The sequence below is a fragment of the Galeopterus variegatus genome, unplaced genomic scaffold (genome assembly GCF_000696425.1).
Source record: "Galeopterus variegatus unplaced genomic scaffold, G_variegatus-3.0.2 Scaffold622, whole genome shotgun sequence".
In the NCBI taxonomy this organism is placed as follows: Eukaryota; Metazoa; Chordata; class Mammalia; order Dermoptera; family Cynocephalidae; genus Galeopterus; species Galeopterus variegatus.
In genome coordinates this window covers 126,447-148,857 of record NW_007726733.1, presented here as the reverse complement: position 1 = coordinate 148,857, position 22,411 = coordinate 126,447, and the positions used below count along the sequence as shown (strand labels likewise).

Below are 22,411 nucleotides of genomic sequence, written 5' to 3'. Positions count from 1 at the left end.
CTCACCTCCTTGTTGCTGGGGGTGCCCTGTAGTTTCTGCTCCAGCCCAGCCAGCTTGCTGTCAATGTGCCCGTTGATCTCAGCTCGTAGCCCCTCAGACCCCCGTCCAGTGCTGAGTTGCACATTCTTTGCCCGTAGAAGTTTCTGCAAGAGCAGATGCCCAGCCTCCGAACGGGGGCCTGACAGCAGGAGGTGATTGCTGGTACCTGGTGCCCCTACTGGCTCCCCGTTGGCCTCCCTCTTCACTGACTGGGCTCCCAGGGTGCACGGCTCCTCCCGAGGCTCCTGCTTGATGCTGAGTTGAGGTGGCTCAGGCACCACCTGTCCATTCACTTGCTCCAGATGCCCAGGCACCAGGTTACTCTGCTCTGGCTTCTGGGCTTCTGCTATGTTGTCTGGGGGGTCCCAACGTCCCAGCCCCTTGCCAAAGAAGGTATCTGCAAGCTGGACAGCAGCAGGTGAGACCCTCCCAGGAGGCAGTTCCAAGGTTGGCCCCTGGGGCTTTGGGGTCCCTGGATGGGTGGGGGGGAGCTGGGCCTCAGGAGGGAGCTGGGAGCTGGGGGAAGGTAATTGTGAAGATGGTCTCTTTGGCTCTTGGGGGCTGGATGGTGTGGGATGAACAGGGCCAAGGACTGGTCCTGTGGATAAGGCTCCTTGTGGGGCAGGGAGCCGGGGTGGGCCCTGAGGTCGAGGCCCTGCCCCTAGCTCCTGGAGGGGGCCTGTCTGGGATCCAGGGAAGCCCCCAAGTTGGGGTTGGCAGCCTAGGAGGCCCTGGAGGGGAGAGGGCTGGGTCCCAGGCTCCTGGTAGGGTGGGGTCTGGCGTACTGCCTGACTCTGACTCTGTTGCAGCTGCCGCTGCATGAGGAGTGCCTGTAGCTGCTGCTGCTGCTGAGGACTCAAGTGTCGCAGCTGTGGGTTTTTGGCCAGGACTCCCTGGAGCTGTGCTCGAAGCTGACCCACTGTAGGCATGACTCCAACCCCAGGCAGGCCCTGTCCAGACTGGGGTACAGGTCCTGGTTTAGGAGGCTGTGGTCCTGTATTATTTTGCATGGGCCGCTCTAGCCCCAGGGGCTGTTGGGAGCCCAAAAGATTCTGGGTCATGGGCCCAGGCTGCTCCCCTAAGGAAACAGAGGGTTGGGCCAGCATGTGGGGCATAGATGAGGCCTCAGATGATCCACTGCCTACTTGTCCGTGGCTTCCTACACCTGCTGTGTGCAGCAAGTTAACTTGCTGCTGCTGTTGTCCTGGGAGCCTAAGAGGTGGCTGCAGCTGCAGAGAGTTGGGCTGAGGCTGAGCCTGGGGTTGGACAAGCAGGAGCTGTGAGTCCCCAGAGAGTGAGGGCTTTATCTCCCCTGGTTCAGCAGCAATTGACTCAGGTGTAGTCACTATTGCTAAGGGCCCTCCCTGATGTGTTGAGGGCCCCTCAGTGACCTCTGAAGGAATAGCCGTCTCTACAATGTTTTGTTCCTTGCCCGTCAAGAGGAGAGTTGGGCCCAGGACTCCAGAGCTAGAAAAGTGTTGAAGAGGCTTGGCTGGCACACCAGGGCCAAGTGTCACCTGCTGTTGCTGTTGCTGCTGAGGAGATAGTAAAGTTCGACTCTGGCTCAAGAGGCCCATCTGCTGCTGTTGCTGCTGCTGTTGAAATTGCTGTGGTTGTAGCTGTTGCTGTGGAAGGTGCTGTTGCTGTTGCTGCTGCTGCTGCTGCTGTTGCTGCTGTTGAAGTTGCTGCTGCTGCTGCTGCTGCTGCTGCTGTTGAAGTTGCTGCTGTTGTTGCTGCTGTTGAAGTTGCTGCTGCTGCTGCTGCTGTTGGAGCTGCTGTTGCTGCTGTAAGGAGCTCATGGGCTGAGCACTCAGTTTGGGCTGCCCACTGTGGGGCATTACACCCTGCTGAAGATGGGAAAGCCCTGACATGGATCCCTGCTGTTGTTGCTGCTGTTGGGCTGTGACTAGTCGGTGTCCCATAAGGCCCTGACCCTGCTGTGCTAGCTGGGGGGAACTCAGCACCCGAGACTGGGTCATAAGCACCTGTCTGTGAGGGCCTTGGGGGCCCAAAGCTCCAGGGTGCTGCTGCTGTAACACTGCCACCTGCGCAGGGCCCAGCATGCCCTGCGGCCCCTGGGATGGTTGGGGGGAAACCTGCTGGACCAGGAGGCCCTGGTGGCTGCTGGGAGGCAGAAGACCCTGGGGTTTAGGACCCAGGGTCGGGTTGGACTGTACCCCAGGACCCTGCTGCTGTTGCTGCTGGATTGCCACCTGTCCTAGGAGGTGCTGCTGCTGCTGCTGCTGCTGTTGCTGCTGCTGCTGCTGCTGCTGCTGCAGTTTCTGGGCCAGCTGCATTCGCTGCTGCTGCAGCTGCAGCTGCCTTTCCTGTAAAAGCCTGGAATCAGGTCCAAGGCTTCGAAGAGCAAGGTTGCCAGGGAAGAAGCCCCCTGAGGGGCCTGCCAGGGATCCGGCCCCACCAGAATGTTGCTGTTGCTGCTGTTGGGCCAGGGCCGTATTGAGGAAGGGGCCACCAGGCTGTCCAGGTAGTGCCATACCCCCAGGGGGCAGGCGAAGACCTCCAGCTTGCCCACCTGGGGGCCCCTGTGGTGGCTGCAGACCATGGCCAGGGAGCAGTTGACCAGAGAGCTTCGTGAGTAGCCGGGGACTCTGGGAAGGGCTAAGAGCCAGCACAGCTGAGTGCTGTTGCTGCTGCTGTTGCTGCTGCTGTTGTTGCTGCTTATTCCGATATTCTGCCATGAGATTGGTGTGCTCCTTCTGCTGTTTCCGGACCTAACATAGGAGTGTCAGAGAGGTCAGCCTGGAGCCTGTCCACCCATGCCATCCCTCTTCCCTGGCTTGTGGATGTGCTAGGATGAAGTTTGCTTTCCCCACCTGATCCAGCTGTTTCTGGATCTTGCTCTGCTGCTCTGTAACCAACTTGAGCTTCTCAGCATCAGCTTCTGGGAACTCACGGCCAGCCTTTTTGGCAGTGCGCTGCTTGGCACAGAGAGCCTTCCGGGACTTGCGGTGCACACCAATCTGCTCCTCTAGCACCTTCAGCTGCATTTGTAGAAGCTGTTGGGTATGGAACAGCCACTCCTCATACTGCCGCTGGTCAGCCTCATCTGGGAGAGAGAGAGAGGGCTGTCAGGACCTACAAAACGGTGATTGCAATCCCTCTTCCTCCATGTCCCAAACCACCTCCTTGCACCCTCCTCCCATGCCCTACACTCACTGATCACTCCCTGGGCAAAAGTGGGAGGGTTGGGACGAGGCTGGGAGGGGTCACCAGCACTCCGCTCCTGCAATGAGAGAGACTGCTGAAGGATCACTGTTCCATACCAGGCCCTAAGAAGGGCAGCCTGTTGGCACAGGACACACTCTCACCGGGCCACCTACCTGGCCACTTCCAGCTGCCACATGGTTCTGGAGGTCACTGCCAGGTCCCGCTGAGAGCCTCTGGGCTAGCAGAGACACTTGTTGCCTGGAGTCCACCAAAGCATAGAAGATAAGTATTTTCGGTGGGAAAATTGAAAGGCAAAGAAGTGGGACAAGTAAGAAGGGGGGCCAAGAAGGGAAGGGGTGGGACTGGGGAAGAAAAGGGCCAACCCCACCATAGCCTTGAGTCTTACCTGTTCATACCAGGTGCCACCCCAATGCTGCCCTGAGCCATCACTTTCTTGATGCCTTTCAAAGCCACCATCTTCGCCTTTGCAATGGGATCAATGATATCTTCTGCAGCAAATTTGTCCAGGTCTAGAGAGGGAGGAGCCAACTGAGCTGGGCTTTGGGGTCAATGCTCCATTGTATGTATGTATTTATTCCTTCCAACACCCTGACCTCCACCAAGCCAGTAGAACAATGGCATGGCACGGCAGAAACATCACTGAACTAGGAGCCAGGCAGCCTGGGTGACAGTTCTATTATTTATAGAACATCTGGTCCTGTTTTTACTTGCCCAGTGCTAGGAAAAGGGGCTCAGTAAATAATTTGTTGAGTCAAAATATCAATGTCATTTCACCTCTCCTTTTTTGTGGCTGGCAGGTGCAGGAATCTGAACCCTTGAGCTGTGAGGTTCTGAACCCCTGACCCTGGTGTTCTCACTGCCCCAAGTGCACTTCACCTCTCTAAGCCTCAGTTTACTCCCCTATTTGACAGAGATCACAATCCCTACTCTGCCTACCTCATGGAGCTGTTGAGAGGATCAAATGTGACAAGAACTGAGTACATTTTATGACCTGGAAAGCACCCTTCAAAAGTATTGTTCTTAGTGCAGCTAGCGCAGCCTGAGAACTCAAGATGTGGACACTGGGATGAAGCTCTAGATGCTAAAGCTGTTTTGGGCACAACATGCATCACTTGTAGCCCATTCTCCTGCCTGTCCAGGATGCTAGGTAAAAAAGAAGAAATAAGCAACCACCAAAAACTTAAATCTTCCTAAAAGTCTGAACTTTGTATACTTCTCTACTGCTCAGAAAACTTAACTGACTCCCTACTTTCTAAAGGACTAACCAGGGCTAGCCAGTTAGCTCAGCTGGTTAGAGTGCAGTGTTATAAACACCAAGGTCAAGGGCTCAGATCCTCTTACCAGCCAGCCGCCAAAAAAAAAAAAAAAAAAAAAAAAAAATGACTAACCAAGCTCCCTCTGCTAGAATTTTGAGGCAGTAAACCAGTTAAGTGGAGTGCCAGGGTTCAGATCTAGCTCTAGTAGTAGCTGTGTAATCTTGGACAAGTTAACTTAACCTCCACATCCCAGTTCCCTCTTCTGTAACCAAAGATAATAGTAGTACCTATTTAATGGTTCTTCTGATTTTTAAATTAGACAGTGAGGCCTTCCTCAATCTGCCCCTCCTTCTTCCCTCTCCAAAATTATGGTAGTGCTCACTCACTTCCCTGTACACAGTCTTTTCCAGCCTAACCATTTGTCTCACTGTTCTCCAAATACCCTGTATGTTTTCCTGCCACTACAGCCTCACTCAATCTTTTCACTACGTGGATTACCTTTTCTTGCACCACTTCTCTCCAAGTCCTAAACTTTCAGCCTCACCACAGCCACAGAGCCTTTGCTAATCAGGTTTCATATACGCACACATTCTATTCATCCATTCAAATGTCTGAATGCCTGCTATATGCCAGGAACTGTTCTCCCCCTTTTTAAAAGCTACAGTGCTTCTGCCTACACCACTAGTATGGTACTTAGCCAAAGCTCTTCTGTCTCATCTTCCTGAAGTAGGGATAACCTCAGGTCTCTAGCCTCAGGGCCCCTCTGGTGATAACCACCCGAGTAACTCAGCCACGACACCACTGAAATTGGCACCACTGAGATTACCTGTATCTGGGAAGAAGCTGTTAGCCAGCTGTTGCTGCATCGCCAGCTGCTGAGGCTTCATGCACATGGTTGGTGGCATGGTGCCCATGGGCTTCTGTGCTAGTACTGGCTGTGGGCTCTGCTGGGGTACCAAACCTGGCTGCCCCCCGTGCTGCCCACTTAGCATATGCCCTTGGTTGGACACCATGGCCATGGATGGGGTGAGGCGCTGCTGGAGGGCATGAGCTGGTGGCTGGGTGGGCATCAGTGGTTGGGCCAAGCCTGGCTGTCGGGCTCCTCCAAGACCCAAGGCAAGCTGCTGTTGGGGTCCAGCCAAACTGGAAGAAGAGCCCTCATGTTGCAAAGGCATGGCCTGCGCAGGGCCTGGCGTGGACAGCAGGGAATGCTGTTGCTGCTGCTGCTGGGCAGGCTGCAGCTGTGCTGAAAGCTGCTGCTTCTTCTGCAGCTCCTTCTTCTCATGCTCCAACAGGTCCTCGATGAGCAGGGGCAACTCACTGGCTACCAGTGAGCTCTCCATCTTGTCTAGCTCATCCCCAGATGCTGCATGTCCACCAGGTAAGGTCAGGGCCCCACCCTCTAGCTCAAACTTTTCCAGTAGGGAGGATCCTCCTGGGCCACTCAGTGGGCTGGGGGTCAGCAGGTGAGCTGGTGGTCCTCCTGTAGCCCCAAAAGGTCCCTTCTCAGCTGTGTGCCCACTGCTAGAAAATGGCCCTGTGCCCAGCCGGGTGTCCCGGCTGCCCATCACGCTCTGTCCTGGCTTCAGCCCTAAGCCAAGGGAAGTGGTAGCGGGTGCTGGCTCTACTTTGGGGGTAGTAATGGTGAACTGGCAAGGAGAAGGATGACGCCCACCCTCTTCCACCTTGGGCTTCACCTCAGGGAGCACAGGTGCCAGGCGGGGATCAGAGGCATCAGTGACAGGTGGTGGGCGCTCCTCAGGACCTAAGGGTCCTGGCTCCACGCCCCGCAGCAAGGCCTCCCGCTCAGCCTTCTCATTAGCTGACTCTACCAGCCTCAGGTGCTCATTGAAGATGTCCTTCTTGTCCCCAGTGTCCAGCTCAGGGTCAGTGTATGCCAGTAGGTCAAACTCATCTCCGTTGAGCAGGTCATCCAGGTGGGGGTCATTGGTTTCCAGGTTTTCCAGGGTGCCCAGTTCATCATCACCCTTGGCCACATCTACACCCAGACTCAGGTGAGCAAGCTCTTCATCATCCTCTAAGGCCTTGTGGGCATCAAAGTCATCATCCAGCTCAGGGTCCTCACAGGGTAACTTCCCAGCTTCCAGGGCCAGAGGAGGGGGGCGGCCAAGCTCAGTGCTTGAGGGGGGCCGGCTGAGCTCCAAGCCAGTTGGCAGGGTGGGACCCTTGGTGTGGGGTGTTGGATGGAGGCTGTTGTTCAATTCAGGGGCCAGCAGGGCTGAGGGTTTCTGTGGGGGGAGGCCCGATACCGCCAGGCTTCGAAGCCCTTCAGGAGCCAGTCGATGGGGGTCCTCACTTACAGGGTAAAAACGGGGTCTCTGAGGGGGGCCCTGACCAGGAAATGGAGCCCCCCCAGGTCCTAGTCCTTTCTGTACATTGTGCCGCAACTCAATGAACTGGGCAGGACCAGCTGAACCAGGCACTGGCTCACCAGGGCCCGGCAGGCGGGTGGGAATTCCTGCCAAAGGGGAACCTAGTGCTTGGCGGCCAAGTTCAGGTCCAGGAGTTGATGGAAAGCGAGCAGACATGGCAAGTCGCATGGAAGATGCTACTGTTGCCTGTTGTTGCCACAGTTGTTGCTGTTGCTGCTGCTGCTGCTGCTGCTGCTGTAAGGGCAGAGATCCAGGATAGGGTGCCCGCTGATAAAAGGCTTGTGAGCCTCCTAGCAGTTGCCTGGAAGAATGTGCAGTAGTTAGAAAGGTGAAACCATGATGAAGAGCTAGAATGTGGGCTTAGGGTAGCGAGAAAGGATAGAATGCAGGGAAGGCAAAGGAATAATGAAGAAGAGTAAGTAATACTGGAGGATTAAAGATAGGAAAGTCAAAGACAGCATACAATGGTGATAAAATCTGTCCCTTTGGATTACCCCCAGGGAACCTCCTGGAGCCTCACCTGCTGTTCACATCCATAGAGGAAGGCGTGGCTGGTGGAGGTGGCCGGGAAAGTCGGTCATCACTTGGAAAGGCCCCAGATCCCAGGATGGGACCACCCAGTTTGCTTGGTGGCAGCCCCACAAGGCTGCTCTTGTCCTAGAAGAGAGGTACGTGAAGGTGGGGCCATCTTCAGTATCTTGGCCCCACCACCCCTTGCCACTCTACCTACCTGGGTCCCAGTGAAGGGGGTCTGGCCTCGACTCAGTTGCTCAAAGGCAGGGCTGCTGGGCTCAGCACCCCAGTTGCCCGGGGGCCCCACTGCTCCTGCAGCTGCCGCAGCTGTTTCCTTCTCCTGCCGCAGGGTATTGCGCTGGATCTGCTGCCGAATCAGCAGCTCCCGCAGTCGCTGGCGCTGTGCAGAAAACACAGAAGAGGAGTAAGTCCATTCTCTTCCAATCACAGGGCTGGCACAAAAACAGCAGAGACGTGAGGGCTCACCTGCCGTTGCTTCTCCAGCTCTGTCTGGCTGAGGCTAGACATGCCTGGGTCCTGGGTACCTGGGAGTTCAGGTGCCGCTAAAGAGCTACTACCCATTCCAGCCCCTGGGTCTTCTCGCTTTTCAACTGGAGAGGTGATGCCTGACCGCTGTGAGGCTCCATGGGACAGGTAGGGGAGGGATCCATCGGGTGCAGGCGGTGGCAGAACCGATGGGGGGCGTAGCGGGGACAGCCCATAGCCCTCCCCTGTAGACCCACTGCTAGGCCCCAAAGGACTGCCTGATGGGTGGAAGTTCCCTGTGGCTACTGTGTAGTTTGTGCTTTGAGGCTTGCCCAAGGTAGGGCCAGGCCCAAAATGGCTGTTAATCCCATGGGGTGGAGGGAGACCAGGTTGAGGGACAGGTGGTTTTAGGGAAGGTTCCCCTACTGCCTGAGGGAAAGTAAAACGCATGGGAGAGGGGGTGCCCACAAATGCACCCGTCCCAGGGGACCGGGCAAAATTGGGGGTCTGCCCACTTGGGACCTTGGCATGGAGCTCACCTGCCGGCCCTGAGGGCAGGGCTGCTGGGAAGCCCCCAGCCCCCAGTGGAGTGTGGGCTAAAGGCCCAGCCTTAAAGGCAACTTCAGGGGGCTGGGGTCGGGGTGGCTTATGCAGCGGGGCAAATGGGTCACGGGACTGAGGGCGTGAAGGTGGGCGAGAATAAGGGTCAGGAGACTGGAAGCGAGGGGTAACAGGGGATGGGCAGAAAGCCTCAGCAGATAGAGGACGGGGTGTCAACGGGGACTGGGAGCTGGACTGGGACTGAGGACTGGCAGGGACCCGAGAGAAAGGATCGGAGGGCAATGAGCGAGGGGGCAGGGCACAGCAGCTCTCAGCGGGTGGGGGTTGAGGCCGAGGGGTCAACGGGGGTTGAACATAGGGGTCAGGGTAGGGGCCAGGGCGAAAGATGTCTGGGTGGCTGGGGGGAGAAGGGGCCAAAGCCTGGGCAGGGGGTGGCTCCTGGGGTCGTAAGCCCAAGCCTGGGCTTTGGGGCTCTACCTGAGATGCCCGAGGGGTCAGGGGGGCTTTGAAGACATCAGGTGTCTTTAACTCCAGGCCACCCAGGTGGGGGCCTGAGGATGGTGAGTCAACAAAGCCCAAGTTTGGGGGCCCATAGCTAGGAGAGGATGCCCCAAGCTCTTCCTTCTTCACCTCTAGGGCCTTCCGGGACTCTCCAAAAGGTGGCGGCGAGAGCAGAGGCTCAGAAGCCTTGCCTCCCCCTACCCCTGGGCTCTCAGGCACAGACAGGTTGTCCAGTGAGGGGCAACGAGGTTTGAGGAAGGGATCAGGTGTGGAGGGCTGGTGTCGGGGGGTTCCAGGTGGGGTAGTGTGGAATTCCCCTGGCTGGCCAGTCCCAGGACGAGATGAGGCACCCAGCATTGGAGGCTGCGCGGGAGCCCCATTCGGACTAGGATAGGGGGGATAGATGGGTGGTGCCGTGGGGAAGCGGGGCTCCAGGGCGTAGGCAGGGGCCAGTCCAAAAGGGTCCTGCGAAGGCACTTGGGCGGGCACCTGGGGTGGGAGCTTGAGGAAGAGCTCACCGGGCGAGTCGGGGCCGGGCACCGAGCCTGCCGGTGGCTTCAGGAACCCATCCGCAGAGGTAGACAAGCCGGCAGGGGTAGTGGGGCTGCCAATGAAAACGGTGGGGGCAGCAGCAGGGGGTGGACTGCCCAGTGCTCCTGGCTGTGGGGGGATGCGGAGATGTAGGGCTGGTCGGTCAGTCTTACGGGCTATGTCGCCCACCTTGGTCTGCTTGTTGATCTGGCTCTCAGCCTGCTACAGGGGGAAACCAGGCACAGAGTAGTCAGGCTGCTGTAGGCAAACCCCATGTCCCCCACCCTCAGAGACGCAACCCGCTACAGGACTTTGATGGCTCAGCCCAGCCCACCCCCACTCACCTTCTGCACCTTGTTGATGCGGTGAGCCGCCCGGTTATCTTTGGCCTTTTGCTGAGGGATATAGGACACAGCCTTAAGACCTAGCACTCAGTCTCATGCCCAGCTGCTATCTCTCATAATGTCACTCACACTCTCTAGCCAGCAACTGATCCCTCCTCGCCCAGCTGCTTTAGCAGTGAGAGGTATCCCAAAGATATCTCCTTCTGTCTCCCATGCTAACCAATGCTCCTTTCTTTCTCACCAGGTAGGGTGCTTTGTCAGCAGCTGGAACCTTTCTCCAGAGCTTCATGATTTGTTTGCAACGGCTAGACCAGTCTGGAGGGCAGAGGGATTGAGTTAGAGGAGACCTGGCAGGTGACCCCTCCACCAGCCAAGTTGTCAGGTTGTCTCCCTTGCCCTCATCCCACAGGTACCTGGGTAATCTTGCTTGAGATTAGGAAAGTTAATGTTGGCATAGAGCACAGGTGAGATTGTGGAGAGCTGGCCCAACTCCTCGTCCTTCTCCCAGCGCTGAAGACTCCGCTGGTTATAGGAGAGCCCGTCGCCCTCACCCTCCGTGGTGGGGGTAGTGGGGGTGGAGGGCGTGGTGCCCCCTGAGCCTGTCCAGGGGCTGTCTGGCTCACCGGGTTCCGGGCTAAAGAAGCCCCCGCGCTCCCTGGGGCGCAGGGGCAGAGAGTCACAGGGGGCAGGGATGCCAAGCCCCATCCCAGATAAACTGCCCAGATCCCTAGGCCACTGCCCTGCCCCAATAGAAGGCCACTAATAAGGAAGTGGAGAGGAGCAGCGGAAGTGTTGCTACAGCAGCCAGGAGTCCAAGGGAGGCAAGGCATGAACCCAGATGGAGGAAAAGGACAACAGGGACTGCCCACAGACGTTAATCACAGATACCAACCTAGAATCCAGGAATGGGGACTGACAGAGGCCTGGGTAGGAGTCCATTGGACTGCTGGAGGGGAGATTGCCCAAAGGGAGTCCACCTACAAGAAGAACAGGATCAGAGAAAAGGGAGCAACTGGCCTATCCTGGGGGCAAGCTTGGCTATGCCAGTCTTCGAACCGCTCCCACTTGCATCACCTTGGAGAAAAGGCCTCTGCAGTGGCGTACGGCTGCCTTCTAGGCCCGGGGTTCCACAACTCAGATGCTGCTCTCGTTCAGAACCCAGAACATCCTTGAAGAGCTGTTGCAGGTCCTTGGATTCCATCTTGGGTAGTTCTGTGGGAGAATGATGAAAGACACTGCTGAGGAAGACTGGGAAGTTCAGGTGATACCACAGGTCTATAAATGGTCATGGCCAGGGAAGGTACCCAGGACTCCCCTCCAGAGAAGCTGTATAGATCACAGTCTTACAAGTAGGACCTTCTCCTTCTCCTGTAGAGGACACTTATACACAAAGAAGTGCGGGTCATAGCCTCACCTTCTGTGGGAATCCTGTCTAAGTCAGAGCTAAGCATCCCTTCACCCGGGGTGCCTGGTTTCTCAGGGTCACTGGGCACTGGGGATGCCTTTACGCCCCCATCCTCAGGTCCTGCAATTACCAGGAGAAACCCATCAGCCAAGACCGGTATGGAGGTACCATACTGGCCACCGTGAACTACAGAGGGGCATGGAACAGTTCCCAGCCTCCAACCCCGACAATGCTCAGGGACAGAGCAGACTGACAGTCAAAACCAAGATAGGACAAAGTCCCACCAGCAGCCCTCACCTGGTGTATCAGCCTTGCCCTCAGGACCACGGGATTCTTCATCTGCAACATCTGGACCATCATCTCCTATGAGCAATAGTCCCCACTCCAATCAGAAAGGCCCTATACCTGATGCCCAGAATGGGTCCTCAGCTCCACAGGCCGGGGCCCTAGGCCCATTCGTAACTCCTGGAGACCATCCCATTCCCCACCAAATACCCTGCCCACTCCTAAGCAAGAGGGAAGACGGATCACCACAGACTACCTCATTCCCCTATAACTAACCTTTCTGAGAGGTGGGGAGCTCCTTCCTATCGGAGCCTCCATCCCCCTTGGATTTTGGGGTTCCTAGTCCAAAGTTTGGCCGGCCCACCCCAACTGCAAAAAGGGCCTTACGGCTCAGATCCAGCAGCTCCTTCCCAAAAAAGGCTTCCTGTGGGGGGAGTCAGGGAGAAACAGGCTTCTTCATGCCCTGCAGGGCGCAGACACCTCCCTCACCTCTCAGAGCCTAAGACCCACCTGCAGGTAAGCAGGGAACATGTCCTCTAGTTTGCTCTTCTTGCGTCCTCGCCGCTGCTGTTTCTTCTTTTCATCCCCATCAGCTAAGCTCTGTTCCATGGAGCCCTCTGCAGGCAGATCAGCAGGCATCACTGTGGACAGAGCAGAAGGTGTCTGATTCTCTGGGGACACTACACTTGCTGCTCCCAACTCAGCCAGGTGACACTTTCTGCCTACTTTCTCCCAACACCAGCTGGGCCCACCACGCTTTTGGCTCTTTCAGTGAACCACCCCCTGGGCTTCCCTGGCATTACCCCGTGGGCGTGGTGATCCCCACCTTCTCCTAGGCCCCACTGGTGCCCTCACCCGTCTCACCCTCGTCGGGCTGCCCATCCCCACTCAACATCTCCATCTGTGCAGCAGGCCCCTTTTTCACGCGTGTATGAGATTTCCGCTGTCGCACCATGAAACCTCCAATGCCTATGAGGAGGCAGAGCTGAGGATGAGAAGACACTGGGGGACATGGTGAGCTGCCTCTTACCACCCCACCTCTCCATCCCAGGACCTCACCAGGCCGATAGGGTTTGCGCTTGCGTTTTTTGCTTTCCTCGGTCTCCTCTTTGCCAGGCTCCAGGTCAGGACTGACAGGACCCTCCAGTTTAATTTCGCACTCCATGTGTTCCATACCACCTGCGTATGGTGACAGAAGAGATGGAGGCAAATCAGAGGCATGGGCCCTCTTAACGTTGTCATCCTGCCACAGAGCCACCTGGACAAGACCAACAGCAATGTTGCACCCACCCAACATCCCAATTCCCATGGGCACGCTCCCACTACTCTGCCACTCTGTAAGATTCCCCAGCCCAACCTTCACCCTTGAGCAGCTCATCAGTGTCCAGATCCCCATCCTTCTTGTCATCAGGGCCAAGGGCATCTGAGGGTTCAGAACCCTCCAGCCCTGCCTCGCCTGGGAGGCCAAGCCGTCCTCGCCGTTGGCGCCGCTTGTGCAGTGGTGACATGGTGAGGTTACGCAGCACAGCCATGCCGGTTTCTGTCAGCCACACACCCTCAAAGCGAAAATACTGGGGCTCTGCACAGGGGGAAGAGCATGTGACCCCTGAATGGAGGCCCCAGGGAAACCAGAACTCCAAGTTTCAACCTATGTCCCCAGCTGAGACAAAAGCAGTGACAAAATCCAACCTTGGGTCTGAAGGCTGGGGAGAACAGACCACCAAGGGGCACTGGTTGAGGCCTGAGTTCTCCACCAGTGACCCAGGTGAATTCAGAGAGGGACTGTGACTGCAGAGGCCTGCCCTTTTTTATGATTAACCCTCATTTGACCAAACAGATTCTCTAGTTGTCTGGGGCTAGGAGGGCCCCTACTTGCTGAATTCTAGCACACAGTACCCAGCTGCCAGGAGCAATGCTCACATCATGATGTAGGTGGAGATGGCCCCAGAACCCTTCTCTGAGAAAAAAAAAGAGTTGTGTTCCCTGAGATGAAATCCAGGCAGTAAAGAAGCCATGTTGCCTGGTGAAAGGAACACTGCCCAGGAAACTGGAGGCCTTGGCTCTAGTCATAATTTTGCCACTACCTTAGTGACTTATTAGGAGGCCCTGGGCAGGCCATTCAACTTCCCCAGGTCTTTGCTTCCTCCTCATAAAATGAGGAAATGAAGTTGGGGGGTTGGAGTTAGACTACATAGTGTCTAATGTCTCATCTGGCTTTGGCATTCGAAATTTTTGTGACTCACCTGGGTCTTTCACCTTCATAGGCACCAATTCTGGAGGTGCAACAGGCACTGTGGAGACAAGGACAAATGAAGGCAGCTTGAGACCCTGTCCCAAAGCAACACACCCCTGCCCTGACTCCTCCTCTACCAGCACCTAGTACTCACCAACAGGCTTTACCACATAGGGCTGGCAGGAGACACAGTCAAAGCCCTCATCAGCTGCCTGCTCCACATCATCCTCTGTGAAGAGGCTTTCGCAGCCAGCATGCATCCATCTGGAAGAACAAAGACAGGATGAGATGAGTCCAGGCAATTTGAGCTTGACAACAGGGAAGAATGGGCCGATATAAAGAGGAGAGATGTTTTCACCGTTCACAGTGGCGGCATTGGATTAGCAGGTCCTCTTCTATGTAAGGAGCATGACAGATAGGGCAAGTCACCAGGCTGGCACAGGGCCCGCAGTGTGTGTAACTATTCTGCCATTCACAGTGGAAGCCAGGTGAGGCGGCCCCACATTGCATACAAGACACACACCTGGTAGGGGCAGAAAGAAAGACCCTCAGCACCTAATCTACCCAAGACACACAGAGGCACCTTACTGAGAACCATGCAACCAGTCTGGCCTTCTAAACCCAGCCTCTGTCACATACTCAACATCACATCCTATCAATGTCCCACCTACCCTATCCTCTCAAGCCCCAGGCCCCTCTGAAAATCCGAGGTCTCCTTACCACTTGCACTTCCAGCCACCCTTGGGCACGGTGAGTAGTGGGGGGTCCAGGCAGTATGTATGGTAGCTAATGTCACAGTCATCACAGAGCAGCAGGCGTGAGGGGTCGGAGGCCTGGCCACATACCTCACACACGATACACTCCACACAACGCCAGCCCTTTAGCAGCATCACCTTGGTGATCTGGTGTAGAAGATGGGAATTCCTCTGGGTGTGAGGTAGAGGGGAGGGTGGGACTTATATGGGTGGGGCTGGAGGAACCCCATTGTACAGGCCATCTCCACTGAAGCACAGAAAGACTTATGCAGAGCACCCTTGCCCCCAAAACAGTGACTCTAAACTTAGGATCCCAGGGATCTCTGTAGATCAGAGAATAGCTGCACCAGCCTCATTACAATGGTAGAATAACCATCTTTCACTAGCCAAGACCCAAAAAAGACTGTGGACAGGTTGTATTTCCCCCAATTTTTCTTGAACACATTTAGAACCTGCTATTGCTACAAGTTACTGAATATTAGCAGTGAGCAAGTCATAAATTAATATTAAAGAAAATCCCAAAACAACTGATCATGCTTAAGTCAAAAAACACTGCTTTCTCTTTGGAGACATATACTTATGATTTTGATTTCAAGTTTTATCTCCAGACTATATCGTGTTTCTATTAGTAAAGATGTCATAGTTATCTGATGAATTGAATTAGACCAGCAAGTCACAGTCTATCACTAAGAAATTATAAAGTTTGCCATGAGTTCCAAAGTACTTTTCTCTAAGATGAATCTGACAATCACTGGTGACTAATGAACAATTTCCATGACCAATGGCTGCTTTAAGAAGTAGTGTGGACAGGATGGCATCTAGGGTAACAAATAACTGACCCTATTACCCAGCCTACAACTCTTGGGCCCTGAACTCACCTTGCTGTTGACACAGTAAGGGTGATAGCACTGCGAGCACTGAGAACAGGCAAGGAGGTGGCCCTCTGCCCCCCGGCCAAAGCTGCCACATACCACACACATGTCCTGAGGAAATACACAGAAACCCAAATGTCCAACTAGGTCTCCTCACCCAACTCAGTCCTAGCCAACTGACTACACATTAATCTGAGAACAGGGAGTCTGGAAATCAGAAGCCCATCCCTCAGCTTTAGGAAGGGAGGACACTAGGACACTGTAAGCCAGTATGGGACCCTACTCCTCCTATTCAACCTGTAGGAACTGCTGCTTCCTACGACGGGTTGCTCACCTAATCAGGTAATTTGAATTTATAAAGCCTGACATGGGTAAAGGTAAGAGGAAATTAAAGGAAAATAAGATGGAGTAAAGACTGGTCAGGTGAGAGTCAAATATGTGACAAAATTCTATCAGCTTCAAGATTATTCAGGTGAGGGGCTGGCCCGTGGCTCACTCGGGAGAGTGCGGTGCTGGTAACACCAAGGCCACGGGTTCGGATCCTATATAGGGATGGCCAGTTGGCTCACTGGCTGAGCATGGTGTTGACAACACCAAGCCAAGGGTTGAGATCCCCTTACTGGTCATCTTTTTAAAAAATAAAAAAATAAAAAATAAAAAAAAGACTATTCAGGTGAGAACATATATAAGCTCCCTAGACTACAAGCTTCAATAGGGCAAAGACCATTTCTGTCTTTTTCACTACTATACCTGTAGCTCCTAACTTAGTACCAAGCTCAGAGGAGATATTGAAGAGAAAATTTTTTTTTTTGTCCGCTGGACCATAAAAGTTAAACAAACAAACAAAAACCTTAGTAAAAGACTTTGATTGTTAAAATGTTTCAGCACTTCAGCTGCCACATCCAATTTGCTGAAATCCATATGGCCATTCAGCATGGTTCTAATGCAAATATCTTAGTAAATAGCTTTACTTCCTATAATATTAAGGAAGGTTTTGGAGGAGTAATGCAAAATGAAAGGATGTTACTAAAAGGCTGCAGAAAAAGGTCCATTATAACATTTTCTTTGTTTTTTTTTTTTTTTTTTTTTTTTTTTGTCATGAAGAGAAATTTGATAGATGGACAAATAAATAGACAATGTTATTCTGACTCTCTGTCTGTTTTCTCATTAGCTGGGTATCCCCAGAAGTAGGTCCTTGGTTTTCCCCATCTACCTTCCTACCAAAACATACACACAATGTTCAGTAAGCCAGATCTCACTGCTAAGGATGGGACTACACCAGTCAAGTATGATACCTGCATTAGGACAAATTTGTCTGTGTTGGAGAAGAGAACCACAGTATTTTGCATGGTGTCGTCATCTTCTTCCTCCTCCTCCTTGCTGGGAGAGCTATCGATATCAGCAACCTTATAGGCAGAGAGTTGTGGAAAGTGAGGCAGATAAATCTGCCTGACTAAGCTGCTTTCTTCTTTGGCATTAGGGGAAAGAGGTGTGAACATTTGGCTAAGATGAAGGCCAGAAGCCAGGATTAAGAGGCAAAACACCCCAGCTCCCAAACTGGGCCTCAGCCTGATGGCAGAAGCCTGGGGGCCAAGTGGACAGAAATACAGACACAGCTGAACAGGCCCTAGGCTAGCAGGCAGGTAAGCCAGTGTGCAGGGGACTGACAGGATTTAAAGGGTATTTGATTTTGAAGGGGCCATCTGAAGCATGCTTGGGGAAAGGGAGGCTTCTCCTTACTACCAGAGTCTCAATGGAAGAAGCAGTTGATTTTAACCGGGCCCGTCCTCTCCCACGTCCTCCATGTGCTCCTCCACGAGGCCGGCGTCTTCCCGGGAAACTACTGCTGCGACCCTGAATGAAGGAAGGGGACGATTACAGGAGCAAGTCAGTTGTGTTGGGTCCACGGGCTTGGAGGGGAAAAAAAGAGACAAATGGACAGAGTATAATAAACACTGGATAATAAAGCCCAGGAGTCCCATGTAGGGCAGGCAGCAAGGCCAAACTCCCAGAAATGAACAAGTAGGTAGCTTTGGCCCAAACCCATTCTCCTCTCCCAAGAAGAAAAAGTGGCCAACATGGTACAAGGAGAAAAAGTTGTGGCTTGAAAGACTCAAGTTTCTTGCCCTGATTCTACTACTGAGTAACATGAACCTGGGCAAATCATTTTCCCCCTCTATGTATCAGTAATCTCCCCAATAAAATAAGAAGTTGGACTAAAAGATCACCAAGAGTTCAGGATTCAATAAGCCAGGTGGTAAGGGATCAATGACATAGGACTGTATCTATGACAGTTGCCTGACACTGACCACGTCCAGTAGCTGGATAACCCACCTGTTTGATGCGGGAACGGGCTGGGGAGCTGCGCCGCTCAATAAGCCAGGTGGTAAGGGATCAATGACATAGGACTGTATCTATGACAGTTGCCTGACATTGACCACGTCCAGTAGCTGGATAACCCCTCACCTGTTTGATGCGGGAACGGGCTGGGGAGCTGCGCCGTCTCCCCTTGTCCCCCTCTGCTTTGCCTCCGCTGATAGCTGTCCCAGCATCACACAATAGTGAGTCATCAGTCTCTGGCAGTGAGTCGGTACAGAGTCTCAGAGAGCCCTCATCTCGGACTGGACTAACATCTGTAGATACCCCCAGCTCCATGGACAGGGAGCCACCCCCCTCAGGGTCAGGAGAACCCAGCAGGGGCTCTGAGCCAGGAAAACTGGCACTGGCATCGCCCTGGCTCAGATTAGAGATCTCATTAACGATGTCAGACTTGATAAGAGCGGGTGGTGTGGGGGCTACTGGTGCACGTGGCTCCTCCTGCTCTTCACAAGGTGAGCCCTGTCCTGCCTGCTTGCATTCTGGGCCATAGACCTCCATAGGGGTCACAGGGGTCAGCTCCTCGGGGTCCAGGAGCACAGGGGAACCTTTAAGTTCACTAGCCAAACTGCCAGGCGTTTGTCCAGACTCTGGCTGTGAACCAGGAGCATCAATCCCATCCAGAGGGGCTGTGTCTTCACCCAGGCCAGAGAAGTCATCCAGGGCTGGGGCAGGACTGGGAGCAGGACAGGAAAGGTCCCCCATGGGGGAAGGGAGGGGACTGGTGGCACTTGGTTCCAAGGCTGGGCATTCAGGTTCTGGGACTTTCTCAGTCTCCATCTCATGCAGCTTAGCCTCCACTGAGACCTCCACTGCCTTCCCTACGGGACTCAGAGGGGAAGGAATGGACAGTGGCAGAGTGGGAGGCGAGCACTGGGAAGGAGGGGAGTTTTGGGGAGGAAGAGAATGCTGAAGAAGAGGAGAACACCGAGGGGGAAGGGGCTCCATCAGGATGGGAGAAGATGGTCCCATTGGGGAACCCGGAGATGGGGGAAGGATCATAGGGGGTACAGGCTCAGGGTCAGTGCAGTTAGCTTCCGGTGGAGGGCTGATGGGTGTCTCTAGAATGGGGGCAGCCAATGGTGACTCAGGGTCACTGTCCCCTTTGGCACCAAAGGGGTACTCTAACTCCCCCAAAGGAGACAGAGCTGGTGGGGCCACAGCTGTGATAATGGGTGAAAGCGGAGGAGGAAGAGGATCTGGAAGGAAAGAGAAAAAGAGGGCCTCTTAGATTAGATGTGCCATAAAGAGTTAAGACTGTTCCAGAGTAATGGGGTATTAATATCCCCTTACCTGGTGGCATGAGCTGAGGTGACAAGGGTGGCTCCCCAGATGGGGACAAGGGCAACTCCTCAGGCAGAGGGGATAGAGGTGGTTCCCCAGGCTCAGACAGGGCCGGCTCTCCAAGCAAGGGGGATAAGGATCGCTCCCCAGGTGGGGGGAACAAGGGCAACTCCGCAGGGTTGGGGCATTGGCCTGGCTCCTCAGGGGGCTCTTCAGGCTGAGGGGACAGGCACAGTTCCTCAGGCTGAGGGGATAGGTGCAGCTCCTCAGGCTCGGGGGACAGTCGTGGCTCCTCAGGCACAGGGGACAGATGCGGCTCCTCAGGCTGAGGGGACAGGTGTGGTTCCTCAGGCTGTGAGGACAGGTGTGGTTCCGCAGGCCGTGAGGACAGGTGTGGTTCCGCAGGCCGGGGGGACAAGCATGGCTCCTCAGGCACAGGAGACAGGTGTGGCTCCTCAGGCCGCGGGGACAGACACGGCTCCTCAGGCCGCGGGGACAGACATGGCTCCTCAAGCACAGGAGACAGACATGACTCCTCAGGATGGCGGGACAGGCACGTCTCCTCAGGATGGGACCAAAGTTGAGGCTCCTCAGGCTGGGGGGACAGGTGTGGCTCCTTAGGCTGGGGGTAGAGCTGTGGCTCCTCAGGACAGGAACAGAGATGCAACTCTTCAGGCAGTGGCGACAGGGGTGACTCATCCAATGGCAGGGTTATAAGCAAGTCCTCCGGTGGCGGGGAAGCAGGTGAATCTTCAGGTAGTGGGGATGTGGGTGAGTCCTCAGGTGGTGGAGACAGGCGAGAAGCCTCAGGTGGAGGGGATGTAGGAGACTCCTCAGGCGGTGGGGACAAGGGAGATTCCTCAGGTGGTGGGGACAGGCGTGACACTTCAGGCAGAGGGGACAGGCGTGATAACTCAGGTGGTGGGGACATAGGTGAGTCCTCAGGTGGCGGGGACATGGGTGAGTCCTCAGGTGGTGGGGACAGGCGTGATGCCTCAGGTGGTGGGGAGAGGGGAGACTCTTCAGGTGGAGGGGAGAGGGGAGACTCTTCAAATAGTGGGAAGAGACGAGACGCCTCAGGTGGCGGAGACATAGGTGACTCTTCAGGTGGCGGGGACATAGGTGACTCCTCAGGTGGTGGAGAAAGGCGAGATGCTTCAGGTGGCGGGGAAGAGGGCAGTTCCTCAGGAGGGGGGGACAAGGGAGACTCCTCAAATGGTGGGGACAGAGATGATGTTTCAGGCGGTGGGGACAGGGGCGTCTCAAGAGCGGGTGATGGGGGTGACTCTGCTGGTGGAGAGAAGGGCGACTCCTCCAGGGGAGAAAAAGGTGATGATTCAGGTGGCGGAGACAGAGGAGATTCCTCAGGTGGTGGAGAGAGGGGTGATTCCTCAGGCAGCGGGAACAGGCGTGATGCCTCGGGCAGTGGGGATGCAGGTGACTCCTCAGGTGGTGGAGACAGGCGTGATGCCTCAGGCGGTGGGGATGCAGGTGATTCCTCAGGTGGTGGGGACAGGGGCGACTCCTCAGGTGGGGGCAGCAGTGGCATCTCATTTAGAGGGGCCTCCAACTGGGGCTCAAGTTGGTCCCCTGCTCTCCCTGCAGATACAACAGACTGTGCTCCCACCTAGCTCAGATGTACTCTACAGAAAGTGCAGGGTCTGAGGCAAAGCAGAAACTTGTCTCTTGCCACAGAATAAAAGGGGTATAAATTCAGGGACCCTCAAATCCTACTTACCTAGTGGTTTGGCTTCACATTGCCGGAGCCCCATTTCCTTGGGCTGCATAGAGGTCACATGCCCACCCTTTGGCTGCCCTTGGCATGCAACGTACAGAGCATCAGGCTCATCAGTGGGGGTATCGCCAGGCTCTGGGGGTGAAAATCTGCAGAGGGTACAGGGGAGCAGGCACTGTGGCTCTCACCAGCTAACAACTCCTAGAGAGCACAATGGGGTAAGGCATGAATGCTGTGGATTGTACGCCCACCTTAAGAGCTCTCCTCTGAAAGTCCACTTGATTTAGCATGGTCCCTGCCAATTTCAGGGTACAGGGGAGCAGGCACTGTGGCTCTCACCAGCTAACAACTCCTAGAGAGCACAATGGGGCAAGGCATGAATGCTGTGGATTGTACGCCCACCTTAGAGCTCTCCTCTGAAAGTCCACTTGATTTAGCATGGTCCCTGCCAATTTCAGTCCTTTTAACTCCCCATCTCAATCTCATCTAGTCCACACCACTTACCTGCTACAGACAGAGGGATGCTGCTCAGCAACAGAACTGACAGGCTGACCTCCCTGGGCTTTGTGACAGCGATGACAGAGTGAATAGTTCTCAAACCACTCAGAGTTAGGATTCAGCTCTGCTGAGCCTGCCCCACAGGCCCGGCATACCCGGCACGCCTAGGGGAAAGGAGCAGGCAAAACAGGCATTGGTCAGACAGCAGAGACTGGAGAAGAGTCACAGCAGTCACAAGGTACAGGACTTGTTACAGCAGAGAAACTCTGCACAAGTTGCGGGAGGGAGAATTAGGGAGAGTAAAGCAGAATGGGGGATACTCACCTTACACTTCCAAGAGTGAGCAGGCAGTTCCTCCATGGGTGGTTTTAGGCAGAAGGTATGGTATCCTTTGTCACATGTCTCACAGACCAACATCTTAGAGTCATTCCCAGGTTTCCTGCAGGGGCACAGCAGGGTCCCCCCACCCTTATTTTCAATCCTAACCTGTGCTTCACCTAAGGCTTCCCTCCTACCTTCCCATTCTTACCTGCAGGCTTGGCACACTTTGCATTCAGGGCACTGCCAGCCAGCACGTTTGCGGGCAGTCAGAGCAGTGTCCAGGCAGGCCCCATGATAGTGATGCCCACAGCTGGTACAGAAGAACAGGTCACATAATTCCCCCGGCCCCTCACATACTGCACAGCGAGCCTCCTCTGCAGTAGGAAGAGACAGCACAGGTCAGCTATGGATTCCTTGCAAGACTCAGAACTGTACTGTACACACAACAGGCATTCCACAGATACAAAATGAAGGAATAACAAGTAGTTACTGAGCGCCTGCCCAATATACGCCAGGTACTATTCTAGGAACCAAAGACGCCATGGTAAACAAGACAGGGAAAGCCCCTGCACTCACAATTTTAGTGGGGCAGACTGACAATATATAATTATAGACTTCGATGAGTGCTCACAGAGTACAAAAATCCAAGGCATACTTGGCCCCCCACTTGCCCTATGTCCAACAGGCAGGACTTCTCACCTAGATGTGCAGCCCCCTCACTGTGTTCCGGGCATAGAAGCTGCAGTGTTTTCATGGATAGAAAGGAACCACTGGCAGTCGCACAGGGGAAGTGGTAAAGCCGTGGACATCCAGGTGAGCGGCAAGGGATGGAGG

General features: G+C 54.7%; 1 protein-coding gene across 1 annotated transcript in view; it reads right to left on the bottom strand.

The window, feature by feature from the left end:
• The window catches only part of KMT2D (lysine (K)-specific methyltransferase 2D), a 32,962-nt gene extending 10,551 nt beyond the window's left edge, over window positions 1-22,411 (bottom strand). Inside the window, exons 1-35 of the mRNA XM_008570669.1 lie at window positions 22,277-22,411; window positions 21,786-21,951; window positions 21,581-21,695; window positions 21,263-21,420; window positions 20,762-20,907; window positions 19,033-20,622; window positions 17,830-18,938; window positions 17,107-17,217; window positions 16,659-16,769; window positions 15,370-15,474; window positions 14,457-14,638; window positions 14,095-14,259; window positions 13,891-14,000; window positions 13,747-13,794; window positions 12,861-13,082; window positions 12,563-12,682; window positions 12,359-12,472; window positions 12,014-12,144; window positions 11,780-11,927; window positions 11,516-11,581; window positions 11,228-11,338; window positions 10,888-11,025; window positions 10,706-10,790; window positions 10,227-10,468; window positions 10,055-10,128; window positions 9,814-9,864; window positions 7,877-9,691; window positions 7,608-7,790; window positions 7,398-7,534; window positions 5,311-7,178; window positions 3,614-3,737; window positions 3,381-3,465; window positions 3,217-3,283; window positions 2,874-3,106; window positions 6-2,771 (exon numbers count right to left, since the gene is read on the bottom strand). Coding sequence (XP_008568891.1) covers window positions 6-2,771; window positions 2,874-3,106; window positions 3,217-3,283; window positions 3,381-3,465; window positions 3,614-3,737; window positions 5,311-7,178; window positions 7,398-7,534; window positions 7,608-7,790; window positions 7,877-9,691; window positions 9,814-9,864; window positions 10,055-10,128; window positions 10,227-10,468; window positions 10,706-10,790; window positions 10,888-11,025; window positions 11,228-11,338; window positions 11,516-11,581; window positions 11,780-11,927; window positions 12,014-12,144; window positions 12,359-12,472; window positions 12,563-12,682; window positions 12,861-13,082; window positions 13,747-13,794; window positions 13,891-14,000; window positions 14,095-14,259; window positions 14,457-14,638; window positions 15,370-15,474; window positions 16,659-16,769; window positions 17,107-17,217; window positions 17,830-18,938; window positions 19,033-20,622; window positions 20,762-20,907; window positions 21,263-21,420; window positions 21,581-21,695; window positions 21,786-21,951; window positions 22,277-22,331 — 12,951 coding nt within the window. The 5' untranslated portion in view covers window positions 22,332-22,411. The remainder of the gene's footprint in view (window positions 1-5; window positions 2,772-2,873; window positions 3,107-3,216; window positions 3,284-3,380; window positions 3,466-3,613; window positions 3,738-5,310; window positions 7,179-7,397; window positions 7,535-7,607; window positions 7,791-7,876; window positions 9,692-9,813; window positions 9,865-10,054; window positions 10,129-10,226; window positions 10,469-10,705; window positions 10,791-10,887; window positions 11,026-11,227; window positions 11,339-11,515; window positions 11,582-11,779; window positions 11,928-12,013; window positions 12,145-12,358; window positions 12,473-12,562; window positions 12,683-12,860; window positions 13,083-13,746; window positions 13,795-13,890; window positions 14,001-14,094; window positions 14,260-14,456; window positions 14,639-15,369; window positions 15,475-16,658; window positions 16,770-17,106; window positions 17,218-17,829; window positions 18,939-19,032; window positions 20,623-20,761; window positions 20,908-21,262; window positions 21,421-21,580; window positions 21,696-21,785; window positions 21,952-22,276) is intronic.